This window comes from Eleutherodactylus coqui, chromosome 9 (genome assembly GCF_035609145.1).
Source record: "Eleutherodactylus coqui strain aEleCoq1 chromosome 9, aEleCoq1.hap1, whole genome shotgun sequence".
Taxonomy (NCBI): Eukaryota; Metazoa; Chordata; class Amphibia; order Anura; family Eleutherodactylidae; genus Eleutherodactylus; species Eleutherodactylus coqui.
The window spans coordinates 98,223,051-98,245,953 of NC_089845.1; the positions used below are offsets into that span (position 1 = coordinate 98,223,051).

At 42.7% G+C, this 22,903-nt stretch overlaps 1 protein-coding gene across 1 annotated transcript in view; it reads right to left on the reverse strand.

The window, feature by feature from the left end:
• The window catches only part of ZFPM2 (zinc finger protein, FOG family member 2), a 421,708-nt gene that overhangs the window by 324,168 nt on the left and 74,637 nt on the right, over positions 1–22,903 (reverse strand). The window contains exons 2-3 of the mRNA XM_066578089.1: positions 19,722–19,880; positions 9,788–9,889 (exon numbers count right to left, since the gene is read on the reverse strand). Of these exons, the coding sequence (XP_066434186.1) occupies positions 9,788–9,889; positions 19,722–19,880 (261 nt within the window). The remainder of the gene's footprint in view (positions 1–9,787; positions 9,890–19,721; positions 19,881–22,903) is intronic.

The window sequence follows — 22,903 nt, forward strand, 5'->3', positions numbered from 1 at the left end:
ATCGGGAGGGTATCATCACTCCTTAAGGAGAGCACCTAGAAGGTGAGTGAGGAGACTTCATGGCCATGCATGTTCCTCTGGGAAATATATGCAAATAAGGAGGATGGAACAATACCTCTGCAGCGCCACCTATTGGAAGGCAGCATTCTTGCAAATCAATGTCCGACCCTTTATCACCTCTATAAAGGGTTAGACATTGATTTGCAAGAATGCTTCCATCCAGTAGGTGGCGCTGCAGAGATATCGTTTCAAGAAGAGCATGTAATCCTCCATTCTCTTTACCTGCATGGAATGACACCCATCGACATTCATCGTCAGTTGAGTGAGGCATGTGGAGAAGGTGTCACGGATATGAAAAATGTGTGTTCATGGGTGTGATAGCTCTAACGAGGCCCAATGCTGTGTGATGACAAACCAAAGAAGCTTTGGTCACGATGCACCAGCCGGTCTGACAACATGATTGCGCAAGTGGTTATGGAGAACCACCGATTAATCATTGATGAGGTTGCCTACAAAGTCGGCGTCCTTGTAGCATCTGAGCACACCATCCTGCAGAAGATGTGAAAAATTTCCTCCAGGTTCGAATGTTGACCAAAAATCACAAGGTTGCACATGTGGCAATGTGTCAGGTGATGTTTACATGTGATGATGGCATAAATGATGCCTTCATTTTCTCAACTGTCGCAATGCATGAGACCTGGATGAAGGACGCTCTCCATGGTCGCACATTTTTCAGTCTTGCCACTCTTGATCCAACGATTTTGCAATAGACAAAACAGACCCCTATAGAAGCATTTGCAGTGGCCATACAATCATGGCGTCGACGTTGTGAAACATCAGAACTTGAATGCACCTTGTATAGAACTGGATGTCATGAATAACAGTGAATGGAAATGTGTATATACCTCACTGTATATGGGTGAACAGGACATATGCATGTCATAGAGGAGGCAGACCTGCTCAGGACCCCCTCTATTGGGCCGATAAGGGAGTTGCTGTAAACAGCATCTCTTGGTTTAGTGTGTATGATTACATGAATGATCATTCATTTGTATGACCAGCCAGAGCTTCCACTCATTCTACGGGTCAGACTCTCTGCGATAAACTGATGAGCAGTCTAAATTCAACCTAAAAATAGGTAGTTGTGAGAAGACAAGGCCTTTAATTTGGGCCTCATTTACTGAAGCTGTCTAACATGAAAACTGGCCTTGTGGCCCATAGCAACCAATCACAGCACAGCTTTCATTTCTTAAACTGCCTGGAAAAAATGAAAGCTAAGCTTTGATTGATTCATTTGTTGCTATGGACAATAAGGCTGGATATTCTTTATTGCAGTAAATGAGGCATTCATCCAAAGACATCCTTAAAGGGGTTGTCCCGCGCCGAAACGGGTTTTTGTTTTTTCAACCCCCCCCCCCCCCGTTCGGCGCGAGACAACCCCGATGCAGGGGTTAAAAAAGAACATCGCACAGCGCTTACCTGAATCCACGCGCTCCGGTGACTTCTTACTTACCTGCTGAAGATGGCCGCCAGGATCTTCTCCCTCAGTGGACCGCAGGGCTTCTGTGCGGTCCATTGCCGATTCCAGCCTCCTGATTGGCTGGAATCGGCACGTGACGGGGCGGAGCTACACGGAGTCTCTCTCCGGCACGAGCGGCCCCATTGAGAAAAGAAGAAGACCCGGACTGCGCAAGCGCGTCTAATTTGGAGCTTAGACGCTGAAAATTAGACGGCTCCATGGAAACGAGGACGCTAGCAACGGAACAGGTAAGTGAAAAACTTCTTATAACTTCTGTATGGCTCATAATTAATGCACAATGTACATTACAAAGTGCATTAATATGGCCATACAGAAGTGTATAGACCCACTTGCTGCCGCGGGACAACCCCTTTAAATATCTGCAATCTAGTTTAGAACAATAATCTATGGACCTCTTTAAAAGGGTTATCCAGTTGTAAACTATTGAAGGCTGTGAACCAGAGCTACTATTTCTCTATTCTCAGGCTAGGTCATCAATAGTAGATTGGAGGGTGTCCATCACCAGGGATACCTGTCAATCAGCTGTACTTTGAGCTGGTGCACTCTTGCACTGGGCAAATTTTTTCAGGAAGTAGACAGGTCCGTTCGCACTGCAATGGTGAGGCTTGGTATTGCAGGTCAAGTTTCCATTGTAGTGAATAAGAACTCACCCTGTAATGGCCACTCCAGTGGGAGCAGAGCTGTCTACTTCCTGCAAAAATCAGCTCAGTGCAGGAGCGCGCGCCGGCCCGATGATCAGCTGATCAACAGGGTTCCTGATTGATCTCTGCCAATCTACTAATGAGGACTTCTCCTGAGGCTAGGCTGTCAATAGTTTACAACTGGACAACCCTTTTAACACTCCTTACCCAATTTTCTTAGGCCACATTCACATTCTGTGCCTCTGTTGCAGGTTTGTGATGCAAATTTCAAGGAACTGCAAAATCCATGTGAAAAGGGTTTTCAAAACCCCTTTTACATGTAGCGAATGTGTCTGCTGCAAAATTCTGACCCGAAAAGAAACCTTATGGAGTCTAGCATTGCCACCTTTGTCACCAAAATATATTGACCAATGTAAAAAGGGAAAATGATCAGGTTGTGGCTAGGAGCGTGGCTTATCACGACATATAATTTTACGTTCGTTATTTCAGTGACCCCTACATTGATAATGTCCCCTCTCAGTGACCTTTATAGTAATAGCGCCCTCTCTCAATGGCCCCAATAATAGTAACACCCCCTCAGTGGGCAGAGTGGTAATATAGCCCCCAATTAGTGGCTCCAGTGATAATAGTGCACCCTCTTAGTGTACACAGGGGTAATACCATACCCCTAGGTGGCCCCAATAGTAATAGTGCGTCCCCTTATTGGCCCCAATAGTAACAATGCCTCCATTAGTGGTCCTAATAGTAATAATGCCCCCATTAGTGGTCCTAATAGTAATAATGCCCCCATTAGTGGCCCTGGCATTAATAGTATGCCCTGAGTGATAACCATGGCAGAAAGTAGTTTACTTACTGAAGAATCTGGTCTAGCTACCATGGCTACTATGCGCAGAGACCCTGCTTGGTCTGTTTTAATTCTGTTTTTGCTATCAATTTCATTTTTAACAAATGGACAGCAAAGTTCAGATGTGAACAAACCTTATGACAGAGGTATCCAAAATGTTGGCGTCTCTGGGCCATGTTGAAGACAAAGAGTTGTCTTAGGCCACACATTAAATACAGAAACACTAAGAAAAGCTGATAAGCAAAAAAAAGCTCTGTGCTTAGTTTTCGTGATATCTGCCACCAAAGATAAGCAAGAAAGTCCTCAGATAATAATCCTAATCCACAGTCCTCTAAACAACCCTCATTATCCTCCAAATAGCTCCCACTGCCAGGCCATATGGACTCCAGACTGGAATCAGCGCCTGCTTCTGCATGCAACTCTGGACACAGAAACCTGTCCAGAGCCATATACACAGTTTGCAGCTATGGACCCATTTCTGACACCAGGGGTGGGACACACAGTGTTGGTTGGCCAAGATGAGACCACTGTCTCTTGTAGTCACCTCTATACTGGATAAGAGCAGTGAGGACTCCAGAAAGACAAGAAGAAGAATCACCGTGACACACTGGACCCGGAGTGACTGAGCGAGTCAGACAGTCACAGAGCTGCCAGGTACTGCCTACTGCCTTGTCTCCTCCAGATTCAGCTTGTCCTTTGTGGTGTATTCATAGCCTGAGTGTCTGAAAGGGCCTGACCATGGGCATACCTTACCTGCAGGACCATGCATGAAGAACACAACTAGCACCAGCCCTTGGAAAGTATCCTTCAAGAGTCTAGTTATGTTCTGGATGGTTCAAGCCTTAAAAAGAATGTGCTCATTTGAAAATGTAGCAGAAATTCATGACTTTGCAGATACATTAGGAAATAAAGTGAGCAGTATGGGAAGCACAGCTTTTATCGCCCACTAAGTTGGAAAGGAGAAAACTCGTTAATATAATCTAAAAAAACTGCTGCTAATCAAAGTGGCCATATAATAAGATCTTAAAGGAATTAAAAATAAATAACGACTCGCTACATCAGATGTTATGTGTTTAAAGAAGGATTATAGATGTATAATTATGGTTATCACTTAAAATCTATTTATACAGGTATTTCACTACCCCTGCAACCGAGAATCCTTGACACTGTGCAGTCACCATGTATTGAGTGCAAGTTAATGATTCTTAGTTCTGAGTGAGCTATATTTTCATCTGTCAAATATGGAAGGCAAGAAAAGTTAAAGTGTACCTGTCAGGTGACTTTTCAGAATAAGCTGCCATGTGTGTATATGAGAAATATGACCATTATATGACTGCATTGATCACTAGGTTTCGCCTCTGCAGGCTTCATCTGTAATTGTCAGTCTTCTCTGAGCTGGTAGGTGTAGGCTAGCTGTTATGTTAGCCTTTATACACTGCGCACACAGAGAAGAGAAAATCTTGCTCCCCATCACTGCTGTATCTCTCATGTACAGAATAGCAGCAGCATGAAGGGCATTATAGAGATGAACAGAGTAGTGTAGATGTGATTCCAGACAGTAAAACACTTAAAACTAATTCATACTGGTGATTTCAACGTCCAAGTACCGTCTGAGTTTGAAACTGTGTACTCACGTAAGAAAATCACAACATCTGGTGCAATTTTTAGACCAAAACCGACTATTCAAGTCAATGGATGTGTTAAAAAATAGTAATAATAATAATGTACTTGCCTGATTCTCTAATGATACTGCAAATAAGGGAGATGGAACAATACCACTTCAGCACCACCAATTGGAAGGCAGCATTCCTGCAAGTCTGTGTTAGACTCTTTATACAAGTCTTGTAACAATGACTGGCAATTGAAAGCCAAACCAGAATCCATACACAGACAGCTGTTTCGGAGCATTTGAACGAAAACAGGTGTAAAATGCATATACACTTACAGTGAAAACGGTCAGTTTTTCACTGACTGAAATTGCCAGGCCTACAAAATTTGGCCTAGATAGGAGCCAAAATTAAAATCGGCAAACCTCTTGGGGCTGCAGATAGTTTTTAGCAGCTCACTTTGGTTCATGCTGTTATTTAGACAAACTATTATTGTGCAGACTGCTGAACTATATATACTAAGGAACCTAAGAAAAAGCTCAAGTAGAATCACATAAAACTTTTTACCTTACAACGCAGTATAGACACAACTCCAAATACTGTAGGATAGGTGGAAAGATTCTACCACACTGCCGCTTCTGAAGCCTACAGGACCTTCCCTGAGTGACAGTCATTTGACCGGTGCAGCATGGCCGGTCACATGGTTGTCATTCACTGAAGATCCTTTACCCTGCACAGTCATGTCACTGTTGCTGCTAGCTGTAAAGTTTAGGCTTTAACACTAGCAGTGACTAGTGGCTAGCATGACACAACTATGCAGTGGACTGTGACATGACTATGATGTTAAGAGACTAGTAACTAGCCTCTTGACATCATAGTCATGTCACAGTCCACTGCATAGTTGTGTCATGCTAGCCACTAGTCAGTCCACTTGTGGCCCACGGGCCATATGTTGTGCAGACCTGGAAATTGCAGTGGCCTGTGTGAATATAGCCTTACTATTAGCTGTTGTAGCATGTGTATGTGTCTCTATGGTTCTTCCTCAATCTGCTTCTACTCACTACTCCGGTTCCCTTCTTAATGCACTTCTATAAGCACTATGTAATCTGATCCCTCAGTGAACTGATTGTCTACTTCATGCTGCAAGAAGGATTTGGCAGTAGACTGAGAGTGAGTAAACAGTTTAGCTAGGTTCACTTCTGCATCATTGATTTCATTTGGAACTTCCATCGTAGATTAAATAAAAAATGATGGACACCATGACAGAAAGCTGATGGACCACATTATAGTCAATGTTGGTGCCAGGATGGATCCGGCACTGCTTTGATTTTAGTTTCTGTGCTTCTCTGATGGTCCAGTACAAAGGAAATGGCAAATACAGGTGACAAGTAGCCTTAGGTTGGAGGAGGAAAGAAGCCTGATACGTAGAGAAAGAAGCATTTTTCTCTAGTAAGATATATTACAAAGTTTCTTATATTCCCCTACACTATTGATCAATGCAAAATATGTTAAACGTACAATGACCATTTAAAGGGGCTGTATGAGAGCAAGCAAGTGTGTGTGCTTTGGATTGTAACAGCATCAAGCTCGTCTATAGACTCTGGCATTGCAACTGAATCCTATTCAACTGATTATAGCTGAGCTGCAATACCAGACACAGCCTACGTACCAGAATGGCGCTGTATGTGGATAGAAGCAGCTTTTCTTTTTCTAATCTCACACATCCCTTTAAGGTTAGTGCTTCATTGAGACAATGTGTTGACCATGTGTTGCTATAAGATAGCAACATGGTTGGAGTTATTGTGATGGTCACAAGGTTGCTAGTGACTTTTATCCTATCAGGAAATGTTGCTATGCAGCTGTGGAGGAACAAATATTCCCAAAATAATGAATCAGACATCTCCTTATCACATGGACGATAAGCAAATGAGAAGATAACGGAGAAGTATTCCCTTAGTCAGGATCTCCCTCATAAGCTCATGCCATAATAATGCTTTGTATGTTATGATTGGCATCTCTTCATATAATCAACTAAACATGATAATATATATTATACACAGTGATGTCACCTCTTCAGCTCTCATTTACATGTGCGTGAGCAAGGGACACCTGGAGAATATCGGAGAACCCACCTATAGTGCATAATTATATACCGCCAGGAGTGCTGTGCCAAGCATATGCACATATATTCCATTCACCTTAGGTTTACAGCATCTTATATGTACTTTAAGGTGGTGCAATCAGTTATTGATTTATTTCACATCAGATACATAAGTGCAGAAAACCGTATTCCTTAAACCGGTTGTATCACAATTGACTTTTATGACCTATCCATAGTTCTGATCAGTGGTGGTCTCACCACTGAGACCTCCACTGATCCCAAGAATGGGGGGTTCTATGTCATGCCCGCCTCCTCTCATCACTGTGGCTAGCTGCACCTACCTGCAGTCACGTGAGATTGAATGGAGTGGTAGTTGCACATGCATGTTGCTGCTCCATTTTGTTTCAACAGGGCTGATGGAAATAGACGAGTCAAAGCATTTGGCTATCTCTAGCAGTCCCAGAGTGGCAACGACCATTCCATTCAACCTCCTCCTCACTGTGGACCTACTGCCCCCCTGTGAGGAGGAGAGAAAGACAAGGGTCCCCGCTCTCAGGATCAAGCAGCGAGACCCCACTGATAAGACTTTTTATAGATAGGTGATCAAAGTCTACTGTGGTACAACTCCTTTAAGGAAATAGTCTACTTTAAAAAATCTATTTTCAAATATCCTCCTGAGTTATCAAAGCAGAGTTCCCGCTCAGAGCCTCTCTTCTATTAACAACAGCAGGAAACAGTTAAAAAAGCATTTCTTGTCCTAGAGGACATGGGATGTTCATGAATTACATGAGCAACCATTGGTTTCAATTGGAAGTGTGTAATGCTTTTCATGCCCTGTGGTGGTGCTGTAGGGAAACTGAACACTTGCTATCCTGCTTCCCCACAGATTACCACTGATCGTTGAGGATCCCAGCAGCTCCTCAGGACAATAGAATTGTAAAGAACTCATACTGTCATGCCAGTAAATTCCACAAACTGATTACTTCAACCATGTACAGCCTGTGGGAGGAACAAGAGGAGAGAATGGGGAGTAAAAAGTGGCCCCACTCGATGTAAAACAGACGGACCTACTCCACCATTATCACAGTAAGCTCTTGGGGCCAGTTAGTTGAAATCACATCATAAATTGTATCTTAACCCGCAAACAGAGTAAGATTAAGTTAATATCTGCATTGTAGGCTTTGTTCAGATCCTACACTGCAGATCCACAGCATGCGGCGCTATTTCATCAGGGGAAATGCCGAAGGACAGAAGCCAAACGTACCTCATTATTGTTAATGGGATCCATCGGCCCTGCTTCTTTCCGTCACTACAAAGTTCTGGCATTCCATTTTCCTGCTCCTATGAAGAAGCAGCAAAACGGAATGCATAAATCTGGTTGTGAACCCAGCCAATATATACAGGGCTGGTGCTCATCAGTAACACCTAGACTGTTCGAAAACACAAACTTATGTGCTCTTGGGTGGACTACCAGATTAAAGTCACCCTTCAGTTTCGGAACAAAACTTTATCCTGAGTCAGAAGAAGTAGAGGGTGTATCACCTGCAGTTCTTCTTTTCTGAAGCCCCTCCAATCAGTTAGTTCCAGGTCCCAATTTTGGCTGTCCAAGGTGGCTGAATCAATTTTCTATCTAATGCACACAGTGCCTTGCTCTCTGATCGGCCACTGCTGATCACGTGAGCAACTGATCAGCAGTGTAATGCACTGCTAGTCTAACACTACCAATGCACTATTGGGATTAGGTGAAGATTGCATCAGCCATCTGGGATGGCCAAAATCAGGAACCCAGAACCAGTGGATCTGAAGGATGGCAGAGAAGAACTACTACAGGCAGTATACCCACCTGCTCCTACGGTCCGGGGACACAATTTTGTCTTGGAACTGGAAAGGCTGCTTTAAACTGGATCCATAACCAAGGCACTAGATCTGTATGATGACCTATCTTCGCTGAACCGAGGGCAAAACTACATCTTCTACGTTTTGAGAATTTGGAAAATTTAAGCTCTACCATTCAGCAAGACATTAAAGTTAAGAAGAGACACATGGCACCAATTATCATAGCATGATCACATGGTACAGTGAAAACGTTTTAAGTAGTTGTGGAAAAAATGCAACAAAGTAGGATTTTTTTTTAAAATAGAAGTCATCTGATTGGGTCCAAATGTATTCTGCAGCAGGACAACGACCCCAAACATCCAGCCAACGTCATTAACAACTATCTTCAGCATTTAGGCCGCATGCACGCGGAATCCGGCCCTAGCAGCAGCAGCGTCCGTATGTATCTGCTAGCTGGAATCTTCATTTGTACTGCGGATGGACCGGCTCGCTGTCGGACATGAGCAGTACAGATTTTCTTCAAACTCCCACTTTTTCCGCGGAATCCACTCAATGTTAATTAAGAAGCCGTCCATGTGGACAATGCAGGAAAATGGAGCATGCTTCGATTTTTCATCCACAAGCGGAAACGGCAATTGGTTTCTGCTTGTGTGCATGAAGCATCACTTTTGCATTGCATGCTATGGGCGATATTTGCTGCAGAATCCGGAGGCAGTCACCCACTCCGGATTTCGCAATTCAGATCTACCCGTATGCATTTGGCCTAAGAAGAACAAGGAGTCCTGGAAGTGATGATACGGCCCTTCAGAGCCCTGATGTCACCATCATCATCATCCAGTCTGCCTGGGATTACATGAAGAGACAGAAGGATTTGAGCAATCCTACATCCACAGAAGATCTGTGTTTAGTTCTCCAAGATGTCTGGAACAACCTCCCTGCTGAATTCCTTCAAAAACTGAGTGCAAGTGTGCCTAGAAAAGTTGATGCTGGGTGGTCACGCCAAATATTGATATGATTTAGATTTCTCTTTTGCTCAGTCACTTCACATTTTGTTAATTGACAAACGTAAACTATTAACACTTCTATTTTTGAAAGCAGTCTTATTTTGCAGCATTGTTCCCACACCCGCCTAAACCTTTTGCCCCGGACTGTATATGTTACCATTGATGTGTACAGTGGTTTCCAACCTGCATGTTATAATATCACATTTCCACTTACCTGGTCCATCCCAGCCGTCAGCTACTACTCCGGCTTGTAAAGTTTTGTTTGACAGTCCCTCTCCATCCAACTCTGCTGTTTCATGACTGCCCTCTTCCTCTGCTAAAAATCAAATAATGGGAACATGGTTTATTACAAGGGGAGAGTCACACGGCATACAGATTATATATACTATATCTGTATATATAGACAGACATATAGATATGCAAATTTCCAAAGTGCAGCCCAAGGAATACAATATACCGCATAGTAATAATAAGATATCCACCAGCCCTCGTTCTCTCTCTGAATGTAAGGAATATAATAGTCACACTGCGTCAGACGCGTTTCACATTCAGATCTGATTTGTTCTGCACACTATAATCCTTTGTTTAAAAGTCTGGCAAACATTTCTTCTTTTATGTACCCACTCCTTCTATATTCCTGTGATCTTACTTTTTATTATGTGTGTTCTTCTCTTCTGTTACATTGCAATTTCCTATAAGAAGCATTAAGCAAATGGATTCAGAATCATTTCTACTGGGCGTAGAGTTCAGCGGAAGACAAGGAACGTAAATGTAGCAGTCCGTTTGCTTGATGTCAAATGGGCACTTTTCGTTCAAGTACTAAGAAGCAATAGTTCATAAAGACTTAGAGAGGGGGGTTAAATTTCTTCTTTGGCCTATAAAGACCCCAGGTCCAGGTTGGCCTGTTGATACTGATATTACTTCGACTTATAAAATAATGAAGAGTAACATGAAAATGTTACAGTAGCTGCAAACTTTGGGCTCCGCAATAAAAGATTGTAATTTGCATGAAAACTTTGCACCAAATTTTGGCACGTTGGAACTGAGCATGCTCAGTAGGAACTTTCTAGAGACTGAAGACTTGGTTATAAATGGGACTTTTTTGTGCTGAGTCACAAAAGAGAGAGTGCTGAGCAGCTGAGGGAGGACAGTGACCAGGGACTGCTTTTTGCCTGTAATTAAAAGAAAGAGAGCACCAACATTGTGCCTGTAGACTAGTTGCACACCTAGATAGCTACAAGGATGTACTGAAGCCATGGTGGGGTGTGCCTGACCCTGGACCATGCAGGGTTAGTCAAAGGGAGTACTTCTGACATATTGTAAGTGAGGCTAACCTCAATCTGATAATAGGTGTGCACAAGGAAAAGGTTAAAGACAGCCTACTATAAGAGATATGGCTCATATTGTGAAGCTTTTGGGGCTCGAATGTTATTTAAAGGGACATTATGTGAATTCGGGAACCAGCTTTTCTAACCGCCTGTATTAAAGTATTAACCCCTAAGGGGAAGAGGTGTTACTGAGCAATGTAGTGCATAACTGGACATTGTGTGAAATGGTGCTGATAGCAGTCAAGTGTTATTGATATTGTTTTTTCAGAAATATTTCCTATTGTACACAAAGCTCCTTATGACCTAGTTAGCCATAGTTAGTGACAGGTGATTCTAAGGCTTCCTGCAAACTGGCGTATTTGCATTGCGGAGTCTGCGGTGGGCATCAGCCTCCAGACTCTGCAGCAAATATAGCCCATAGTATTCAATGGCAAAAAACCAGTTCATCTCCATGAGTGGAAATTGATTGCGACTTTCTGCTTGCGGAAAAGAAATCACAGCATGCTGCGATTTTGTGTGGGTTACGCACAGCTGGCTCCCATTGAAATCATTATAAGTATTGCAGGATACACGTTACACCCCCTTCCCCCCAGCGCTGGTGGCTACTGCGCATGTGCGACGGAGTGCCGCCTGGCATATCTGCAGCGTGTGCAGAAGCCGCCGGACAAGTAAGCTGGGTCACCGGCCGGGTGCTGGGTCGAACTCCACTGCGGGAATCCCGAATGCGGGGTCCAATCAACCCGTGTGCACAAAGTAAAAAGGTTTAATTGCATAACCATTATTGCTCATATCTAATTCTGTGTTTATAAATAAATATTGTAAATTCCATCTGCTGCTTCATATCCTGAATCCCGCATCACATCACCACCCATGACACATACATCTTTATTTTTGGATTGGGCGGCAGAGCCCATCTGTACCAAAGCCCAGGAGCGGATTGGAAATTTAAAATGGATTTGGAAGAAAATCTAAAACTGGCCTCATGCTGTAGGAGGGTCCAAATTACTGAGGGAAGAAGTCAACATAAGTATCACCTGATGCTGGATCTGTGCTTCACGAGGTCATCCATTCATTGCTTGCTTCTCCGGGCCCGGATGACCTCAGCATCATGCACAATTACACCAGCACAGCCCATTGTAGCACCAAAATGAAACAGGGGGGGAATATTTAAGTGAGAAGAGACACCATGGCTATCTGATGGTGACAAAGGCGCTACCACCACCTCCACGCTACGCAGTCAAACTGCCTTCTGTAATTAAAGGTCTCCCACTGCAGAGCCTGCAACTACTCTATGGGCCACCTGAGTCAGTAGAACAGCGGGGTCTGTAGCAAGTACTCCATCTTGCATCAAGCCTAATTCAGCTGTAATGATGCCACTGGAGAGCAGTAGGTCTGGGCATCCACCCCAGGTGCTGATGCCAGTCCTGCCTGACCAGACTGGCACATGAGCTGACCTCCTACAGGGATTCCTCCAAGCCGAGCCTATGACCAATTCACCTCTGCCAAAATCTATCAGTCAACAGATCTCAACAAAGAAGACAAAATCTGCCAACAGTCTAGATTGCCAGCTGTGTCCCCAAAGGGATCAAATACTTCTAAGTACTCACGCTAAATAAGCCCATACACCTTCAACAGCTGTTGGCAGAGAGCTATTCCTCTTTTCCACACAATACCAATATAGAGTTCGCTTCAATTGGTCGAGCATACATATGTTTTTAGTGAAGAAAGTGAAGAAAGCCACTGTGGGACAGATGCCCGTTTCTGATCATTCTTTTCCTCAACATCATCTGTTGGAAGAAAATCAGAGGCTCCCATACACAACACAGTTAGCTGATCTCACTAAAAAATGGTGGGTTCAACCGATTTTTCCCCAATGTATATGTGGGACTTTAAACTTCATCCACAATACAAATGCATGAACCCTCTATGGTGCCATACGGAATCTTTATTGGTTTATATTTGGGACATGTTGGCGCTCCATATGCTGCCATACTGTTCCTCCATAAGATGCCATGTTCTCCTCTAGAAGCGTGCACGAAGGGCATACATAATCATAGAGGCAGACTATGCGACTGCTATAGGGCCTATGGAGAGAGGGGAAACCCAGCTTTGATTGCACTATCCCTTTTGCTACTGAGTAGCAAGAACATATGTAGGACCAGGACCTTCCTCCAAAGAGGATCTCCATTGTTAGCAAAAAAGGAGGTAGAGAACTGGCCCAAGGGTCACTTTAAAGGGCACGGAATGGAAAACAAACACCAAGCCCTCCTGTCCTTGGGGAAGCACCAAGGCCCTTCTATCGGTGACAGGGTGGCGAAATTGGGCACCATAATGGGGGACTCATTTGAGCTTTTGCTATGGGGTCCCAGCTCTTCTGTGTATGCCACTGCCTAACACATCAAGCAAGTTGCACCAAAATACAGGTTGCACCAATTTGCAAATAATTTGTTCCATTTGCAGTTGATGCATCCTTCATGATTATTGATCAATGTCCTCTGATGTACTGTATCGCTATTTTGCTATTATACATTATTGCATACATATGGCACATACTGATATACAAATTATATATTCATGCCAACTGACTGCGGCAAGCTACATGCAATAAGCTTAGCGCTTTGAATTAAGATGCACATTAATAAGATGGAGCATCTCACTAGTGAGGGGCTTGTATCGGACCTGGAAAATAACAAATCTAGGCAGGAAAGATAATGTGGAGCCTGCAGGTGGGGTCTGCAAGCTGTTAACACGGGGGTGTTCAATCAGCTCTAATCAGTGATCTATCAGTGTCCTTATTCTAGCCATATCCTGCGAAACAAGGAGTCAAAGATTCAGGTCAATAAGCTTATAGGCGATTTGCACAAACGTCTCCCACAGCAAGGTAAAATACAAAGTCAAATTGGCTTTTCTTCTAAGTACATTCATTTGTTTGTTTAGTCTAAACTTGTAATTCACCCTTATAAATAGAATTAACATAACAAAGGAGAAGGATGGAAGAGGAGGGCTGAGGATGAAGATGTAAGGAAGGGTTCCTGGTCTTTATGTGCTGATCCATGTAAATCGGACATATTGTAATTATGACTCTCTATTAGCAACAAGCGAATATTATTTTTAATATTGATAGTCTTTATTTCTATAGCGCAACATATTCTGAAGCACTTTACAAATAAGAAGGTGCATGTACATACAAAATTATATTGTAGGCCAAATGCACATGGACGGCTTTGAGTTGCAGAATCCGGAGTGGGAGTCCGCCTCTAGATTCCGCAGCAAATACCACCCATATCATGCTATGCAAAAGTGATTCTTCATGCACACGAGCAGAAACCAATGAAATCATTAGAAGCTGTCTGACCCGCGGCCTGTCAGCAATTGACATTGTGTATGGTCCGCGGATTCCGTGGGAAAAGCAGGAGTTTAATAAAAGAATATGTACTGTGCGTGTCCAACGGCTAACCACATTACAGAGGAGCCAGAAGAAGACAGGTCTGCGCAGACGCCGGCGAAGAACGAAGAAGACGACAGGTACGCAGGGTCACCTGCCAGGGCCAGATTTTGTGCAGGACTCAGGAGTCGGAATCCGCTCATGTCATGTGGGCCAGGCCTTACATATAGTATTAGTAGTTGAACAATAGTGTTGAAGGTCCTGCTCACAAACGTCTACTGTCTATGAGGCAATAGGGGTGAGGGTCCTGCTCACAGGAGCTTACAGTCTATGAGGAAATAGGGGTGACACAAGAGATTCAAGTGATTGTTCTGTCCAGCCATCTGTAATATAAGTAGGGTAGTATACGTAAAGCCATATAAGTCGGTCACTAGCTGTTATCTGTGTATGTACAGAAATGAGGTGTATGGGGAGTGAATATTATTGTTTTATGTAGGGATCTGGTTCTAAGGGGTGATACAGAAGGAGGCATACACGGAGAAGAGTTAAAATAGGAGTTCTTGTAGGCCTTCTCAAAGAGAAATGTTTTTAGGGTTTGCTTAAAACTGTGTACATTTTTCATTAACTTGATTGTCCTGGGTAACACATTCCAGAGAACTGGTGCAGCACAAGGAAAGTCTTGGGGATGAGAGTGGGAGGTTTGGATTCTAGAAGATGTTAGTCTGAGGGCACAGAAAGCATGGTGGGTAGAGTAGTAGACAGAGATGAAAGAAGAGATATAGGGGCGGTGCAGCACTGTGGTGAGCTTTATGGATGAGAGTGATAAGTTCAAATTGTATGCTATAGTGGAAGGGCGGCTAATGCAATGAGTGGAACAGATTGGAGGCATCAATGCAGTGACCGTCATGGGGTGGGTGCATCGGTGTAGTGACTAGCAAGGGTGAAGGCATCAGTATAGTGACTAGCAAATGGTAGAGGCATCGTTGTAGAGACCAGCATGTATTGGAGGCATCAGTGCAGTGACTGGTACAGGGTGGAGGCATTGGTGTAGTGACCAGAGAAGAAAGTTTAGTGAGGGGAGGCCGATTAGGAGTGAGTTAGAAGAGTCAAGATGAGACTATATTTTCTTTGTGTAGAGTGATACTTGTAGTATTGCACAACTTGACAAACAATGCAAATTTGCCTTCAGTTGTCAACCAATAGAAGTCAATGTTTTGTAGCAATTCCACAAGATGTACCACTGAGCTTTGAATTGCTCATTAGCTGTACCAAGCGGTGCGTGCGAGGCTCGACTTATATATAGATATATTGTAATAAAGTTGCGTTCATAGAAGAATACATTTCACAACACGCAGATGTCCAGTCTAGTTAGCCAATAAAATCCCAGTGGCAACACAATTGTTATCAACACAACTTCTGTCAGGACATCGAAACTTTCACAGAAACCAACATTTCCGAGTACTATTGGAAGGGTACAGTTTATTAGAACGTGTCTCTTAGATTGTGCTGCCCTTTCATGCCAGAACATTTATTAGATTACTGTGGTTCCTACTTAGAATCATTTAATCATGGAGAGCATCAGGGACGGCCCCTTGAGTTGGAATGCACGTAACTTTTCACAAACAGTTTTTTGCTTTACCTTTAGGGTCACAGTGCGCCCAAAGAATACACAAGTTGCCAAGCAACAGAGCGAGAGACGGCGCTGAAGTTAAACATTGCATGAAAGAAGCATAAAATCCAGAACTGTGGTAGACCCGGAATAATTAAAGGAGATAACAAGGAAGATACTGTATAAATATACTTATCTTTCGCTATAAACATGTCATATTTTATCTCTTGAGTTAAAAATCACATATGACATTTATTATGTGGTTACCGCAAGAAATTTCTTAAAGGGGCTGTGAACTCAATAATGTTTTTTTCATATTTGTATTTGAGGAAGGGCAATGCAGTTATATTGTAGTTTTATGTTATTTCTCTATTGCAGGATTTAAGCAAATGTTTGAGGGTCATTCATCATGGAGTAATAGCTGGGTTGCACTGCTCCTAATGGAAGCAGGTTTATGCAAATGTGTCACAAAGTTGGTGTTTCCTGAAAGTTTTGTAGGCTTCTTGGGCACATGAGGGGGGCTTAGAAATGTTCATTGAATGGGGAGTAGAATGTTGGTTGAGTGCAGAGGTTACACAATGGTCCCACTGCTTTGTTTGAAGGAGGCCAAAGAGAATTAAGAAAGAGGCCTGATTGGTTATGATGAGGCCAAATGATATAACAACTTTAGATATTGTACAGTGTGACACCATGATACACATCAATTTTGATAGTTTAAGCAGTTTAGCTTTTGCTCCGAGTCCTAAGAGCTTTGAAGTGGTTATACCCTTCAGAAGTCAGCCTGGCTCCTGCACTAACTGCCAGGATTGGAGATCCAATCCTGGTGGTTTAATCCTTTAGATGCTGCGGTCATTACAACTGCAGCCACTAAAGAGACTGATTGGACCCTTCGATGGAATCACAAGGTTTCAATGCGCTGTTATAGCATCTGAAGGACTAACAATACTCTTCAGGCCAATCATCTATGGTGGCCTATTATGCTCTTCTGGAGGTAGAATCTAATAGGCTTGTACAATAAATGACAATACTGAAGTATTGCTGTGTGTTCTATTAGTGAATCAAGAAAATAAAGTGTTATAGACAGCCCCTCAGTCCTTAGTAAATCCACACAATTAATAATGCAGGGATATGCAATGTAAAGAGGGACCTACCCGGTGACCAGTAGGGTTGTTATACCCCACTGGCACCTCCAAGTCTAGGTGTGCTTAGAATAATCAGAAGCCTTTGTGTCCCATCCAGATCCTGATCCAGGAGAGCAGCTTGAGGTATGTATGCCTGATGTAAAAAAGCAGGCACAGAGAGGAAAAAATGAAAGTAAAAAAGCCTTCAGCGCTCATAGAGGGAAGCAAGGCATATAAACTGCTAATTCAGCAGGTAGATTTATTGGTGTCCGTTAAAAACATCTAATGCATTTCGACGCATTAAGCATCTTTTTCAAGCATCAATAGTGATCAAAGCTTATGATGCTTGAGTCCCACAATGAAACAAAAGTAAAAAGTGCAAAACGTTTAATAAAAATGCAAAATAAAGATTAAAAAAAACCACCAAACTCCTCCTTTTTACCTGAAAAAAAAATGAAATTGCCCCAATAAAAAAGCTAGCACATTATTAAACCCACACGGTGAATGCTATGCAACAAATATTAAAAATGTGTCCAAAATTGCTAATCTTGCCTAAACCCACCTCAACAGTCCCATTGAAAGTGAATGGAACGCTGGTGCGCTTGCATGACCAGCACTCCATTTAGTCTCATGCTCATTGCGGGAGGTGTAGTAACCCTGCAGAGAGGAGGACTAGGAATACAGGACCCCCGTTCTTGAGATTGGCGGGGGTCTCAGCTATGAGACTCCATGATCAGGAAGATATCCCCTACTTTGTGAATAGGAGATAAATTGATATTCTGTAACAACCCCCCAAAGAAGATAACCAAACTAGAAACCTATATATCCCCTCTCAGGCTCAGCCTGCCCCCCTCAGAAATGAGACCTGACAGGGCCACTCTAATATTTGCCTTCTATGGGGAAGCAGGGAAAACTCTTAAAAGCTGATTTCCATTTCTGAGTCATGATGCCGACTACTGTATATGTTCACATAAAAGCACTGACGAGATAGTCCTCTAAGAAAGCACGGAGTATTGTACGGCGTGGTATACACAGCAGTATTTGACAACGGTATCTGTTAAAATATAGTTTCCAGAACACCAAAGGCAAAACAAAAGGTCACAGGTCCTTTGAAGCAAAATCGTATGCAGGTGTCTTGTGTCATGACGGGATATTAATTAACATTACATTGAGATATAAATTCAATTAACGCATAACAACAAATAAGCAATTAGCTCTTATTGTGTGGTTTAAGTTGGACAATGAATTAAAAATGTTAATTGATGATTAGGTCCATATTTGTAGTTCATGAGAAACAAATAATTCTACTGTGTAATTTCATTGTATAGGAAGAGATGGACGAGTTCAATGGAAAAGGAATCCCGTATCCACTCAAGAGGGTTGGAGGTGCATACTGATGCGTGGTATGGTATAGGCAGACATGGCAAATTACTGTTCCAGTTATCTAATCAGGGGCCATTTAATATTAGGCAGTAAATTAATAAGCCATATCCAAGAGATTTCTGGTGTAAAACAATGTTGCAAATTTTAGCAAAAAATTGTAACATTTCAGCCTATCTGCAAGCGGGCGGAACTTGACAAAAGGATGAGACTATCCATAGTCACTCACACCCCCATATGAAATACTGCTCATAGTAAATGTGCCCTGCAGATTTGTGCAAACCCTATTCAGATGAAAAAAGGCTTCATTTCAACAGCATTCACCTTCTGAGCAAATTGCAGTGGTATCACAGCAAGAGGACAACCCAAAGCAAATGAAGCCATAGAGGTCGATAGATAGATAGATAGATAGATAGATAGATAGATAGATAGATAGATAGATAGATAGATAGATAGATAGACAGATAGGAGCTGCATTCAACTTCTAAGGTCCTCTAATTTGTTTCTCGGGAACAGGAGCAGATGAAAAAAACACGTGACACATTTTAGGAGACATGAGCATTCTTCAGTAATGAGTGAGACAGATCCTCCAGTGCACAAATCCCATCGACATTCATCATCAGTTGAGTGAGACAAGCGGGGAAGGTGTCATGGATGTGAAAAATGTGCATTTGTAGTTGCGACAGTTCTAAGAAATCTGAACGTCATGTGAGGATGAATTAAACGAGCCTCAGCCATGCACCAGCCGATCCGGTGTGAGTTGAGCAAGTCGTTATGGAGGACTGTTGAATGATGGTGGAAGATATTGCCTGGAGAGTCAATATTTCCATAGGATCTGTGCACAGCATCCTGCATGAAGACTTGAAGATGCTGAAAGTTTCCTCCACCAGGGTGCCGCAAATCCATGTTGACAACGCTCCTGCTCATCAGGCGACCCTTATTCAGAGGTTTCTTCATGATAACATTGAAGAAAGTCCTCATGCTCCCTACTCACCTGACCTTGCACCTAACGAATTTTGGCTTTTTCCAATGATGAAGGATGCTCTACTTGGTTGCCTGTTTTCCATTCATGCTGCTCTTGCATCAGCGATTGTCCAGAGGGTGAAACAGATCGCTAAAGAAGAGTTTACAGTGGCCATGCAATCATGGCTTCAACATTTTGAAAAATCTGTATGTTAAGAGGGGGATTATGTTGAGAAGTGACAATACTTTTAGCTTTCTGGAGTAAGTCGTTTTTTAGAAGAAAATTAGGAAACATCAGAACTTACATGCACCACCTTAGATTTGAGATAGATAGATAGATAGTACTTAAGTTTATTTAGTACCTTTGTTACAGAAATACTCCACATCTTCACAGGTCATATTCTCTGGCTCAAAGTCAGTTGTAAAACTTTCTTCCAGTGGAAATTCTTCCTTTGTGATGATATCATTTTCCTCTGACAGACAGTCTTCCTCCTCATCTTCAATAGCATCTTCCAGAGGCCCTTCAAATACAAACAACTTATATATTACGAATGGCTACAGCATACATAAGCTGAAAATATCGCTACTTCAGACTTCGATTTTTTTAAATACAGAATTTAGTCTAGCAATATCAACGCAGTTAGAAAACCATTTCCTTTAGGACATAAAGTAATCTTGTAGATATGATACCTTTTAATGGCTAACAAAAATACATGATGTTACAGCAAACTTTAGGGTGGTTCTTTTATTGACCCTTCGTCAGGCTAGGAGAACCACCTGAAAGCTTGCTATAATATCATGTATTTTTGTTAGCCATTAAATGGTATCATATCTACACGATTACTTGGTTTCTCTCACTGAGAACAATCACACTTTGCTCTACTGGCTAAGGGTCCATTTACACGGGATGAATGTAGGGCAAATGATGCCCAACACTCGTCCCTGTGTGTCCTCGCGCCCCTGCTCCTGCATGGGAGCCAGAAGGGCTGGCTTACTCACAGAGCAACCAGCAAGGGGGTGGGAAAGCTGCAGGAGATTTCGCTCCTTTCACTCTCCACCCCTCTCCATTTACATAACATAGTGGCTGTTCAATACTGAACGGCCGCTATTTACACTGAACGATGAGTTATCAGCTCATCGTCCATCGTTTATGCTGCATAAATGATGGACGATGAGCTGATCGTTCATCGTTCAGTGTAGATAGCGTCCATTCAGTATTGAACAGCCACTATGTTATGCCAATGGAGAGGGGCCGGGGAGCGTGAGGAGAGAAAACTCCTGCTGCCTCCCGACAAAGAGCTAACAATACTAGCTCCCGTGCAGGTACATGGGAGATAGTATGAGCGTGGAGGAGTGTCGGGCATTGTTTGGCTGACATTCATCCCATCTAAAAAGGCCATAACACGGTACCAAACCTTTTTTTTTGTTTTACCTTTAGGACATTTTCATACTCCAAGCATTGATCCAAATCACAGAACAATAGAAAAATTAGGGCATATTGACGTGAACAATTTTTCTGACCGAAAAAATTGAACTGAAATCGGCCAGAAATAAAGCATATTGGGAGAAATTTACTAACCCCACCGCGAAAGCCTCTTCGTGTATTAAATGCATCCCTTGCAGCTCCATGCACCTCGAAAGAAATGTACACCAGGTCCTATCCGGCGTACATTTCTGGTATAATTTACACCAGTTTCTAGTGTAAATTATACAATAATGTATTGGTCTGGTTGGCCATCCCCTCCTGACAAGTCCTCCCCACACTCTCCAAAAAATGTGGGGTTAGCGCAGAAGGAAGAAAAGTTGCATTTCTTATGCAATGTGTTTGATAGTGCACCTGGAGGGCACGCACCCTATGGTGCTCTTAAAAGGCCAGCACGTACCTGAATATTCCTCCCTTGACAATCAGTTGCTATACCTGGCTATATCAGGCATCCTTCCCTATAAAGGGTGCCTGAGTAGTGTAGTCTTTTGGTCTTACTCAAGATGCTGATAGTTTGTTCCAATTCTCAGGTTCCCAACTTTGTTCCTGTCTCCACTCCCGACACCGGCTTGTTATATTGACTACACTTCTGTCTGCTGCCTTCCCTTACCCTGGTCTGCTTCACTCTAGTGAACCAATTCTCCATAACCTGATTTCTGGCATGTTCCTCTTGCAGAAGTCTGCCATTTGCCTCGATGTGGACTATCTGACTACGCTCCTGTTCACAACCTCAGATACTGTGCCTTAGTCTATGGTAGTCTATGGCAGCATCAGCTGCCACATTACTGGGACCACTCCCTAAGTAATGACTTGGGGACCCTGAAATAAAGCCCATATCCCACTATGAGATAAAGGGTGAAGACCAGAGTGCCTCAACTGTTATCTCAAAGCCAAGCCAATGTGTGGCACAGTGGATCTATGTTCACTGATCCTGATTCTTCGGGAAGACAGTGAAGAATTGTGAACATTCAGTGACCCTGGCAAAGTCATCCCCTTAGTATGGATGCATTACAGGTCCTGAAGGGAAAGCCCACTGAAAATTAGCAATCAGACTACAAGAAGATCCTAGTTACAAACAGTTTGTGTGTATTCTGCTACCGGAGAGACACAAGGATCTGCATAGGAGCAGTAAGCCCAAAACAACAGGAGATTTTTAATTAAGACTGTTACGTTTTTTTTTTCATTTAAGATGCCCCAGAATGATACAAAAATGTGTTGTAATGGTAGACCTTCCCTTTAAAATCTATGAACTTTCTGATCTAAAACCATAAAAGCCCATGTACACAAACAAGTCATACAATCAAATGTTTTCCTTTCTATAACAGCCTATTTAATAGACAGACTCCCTACTTGCTTAAAATTATTAAAAGTATTATTTTACTCAAAGCCGCAGGAGATACCTCATGTATCCTCAACCACTAGGACGCTATATCCCAAACCACTTTGATGTTATGACTGCGGCAGACATTTCATTTTACATACAGTAATGAGATGTCACCGACTGGAGCTCTATATTTTGTTCTATGATCATAAACAGGACCAAACGCCTACATTATAAGAAGGGAACAGAACTTCCTTCTTGCCTCTCGTTAATAATCTTAGTATTGTCCTAAGTCTCATTGGGTTCTAAAATTCTAAAACTAGTCGCAAGAAATGGGTTGAGCTGAAATACACTTTTTGACCTACTGTTGTTGTGACCAAAACTGAAAACACTGATACGTGGGGTACATTTTCTGCACATGCATACACAGGACATTTAACGATACAGGCAAAGCTAAATCAGGACTTGTGGAAGTCCCCTTATCACAACATTGGAGGATCACTCCGATATTGACAGACTCAATAACAACCTAATACGCAGGGTGATTGAAAAGAAGGGTGCAAAGGCAAAGCTGATTTCTTCATGCATGAATTGACATACAACGGTCGGAATGACATGAAAAGATAGAAGAACTCTTCAAGTTTTTACTGCACCTTACAGATGTTGGATGTGGGCACCATTGGTGGCACTAGATGACCTAACATGATGCATCTCTGCTGCATTGGAATCGATAAGAAAGG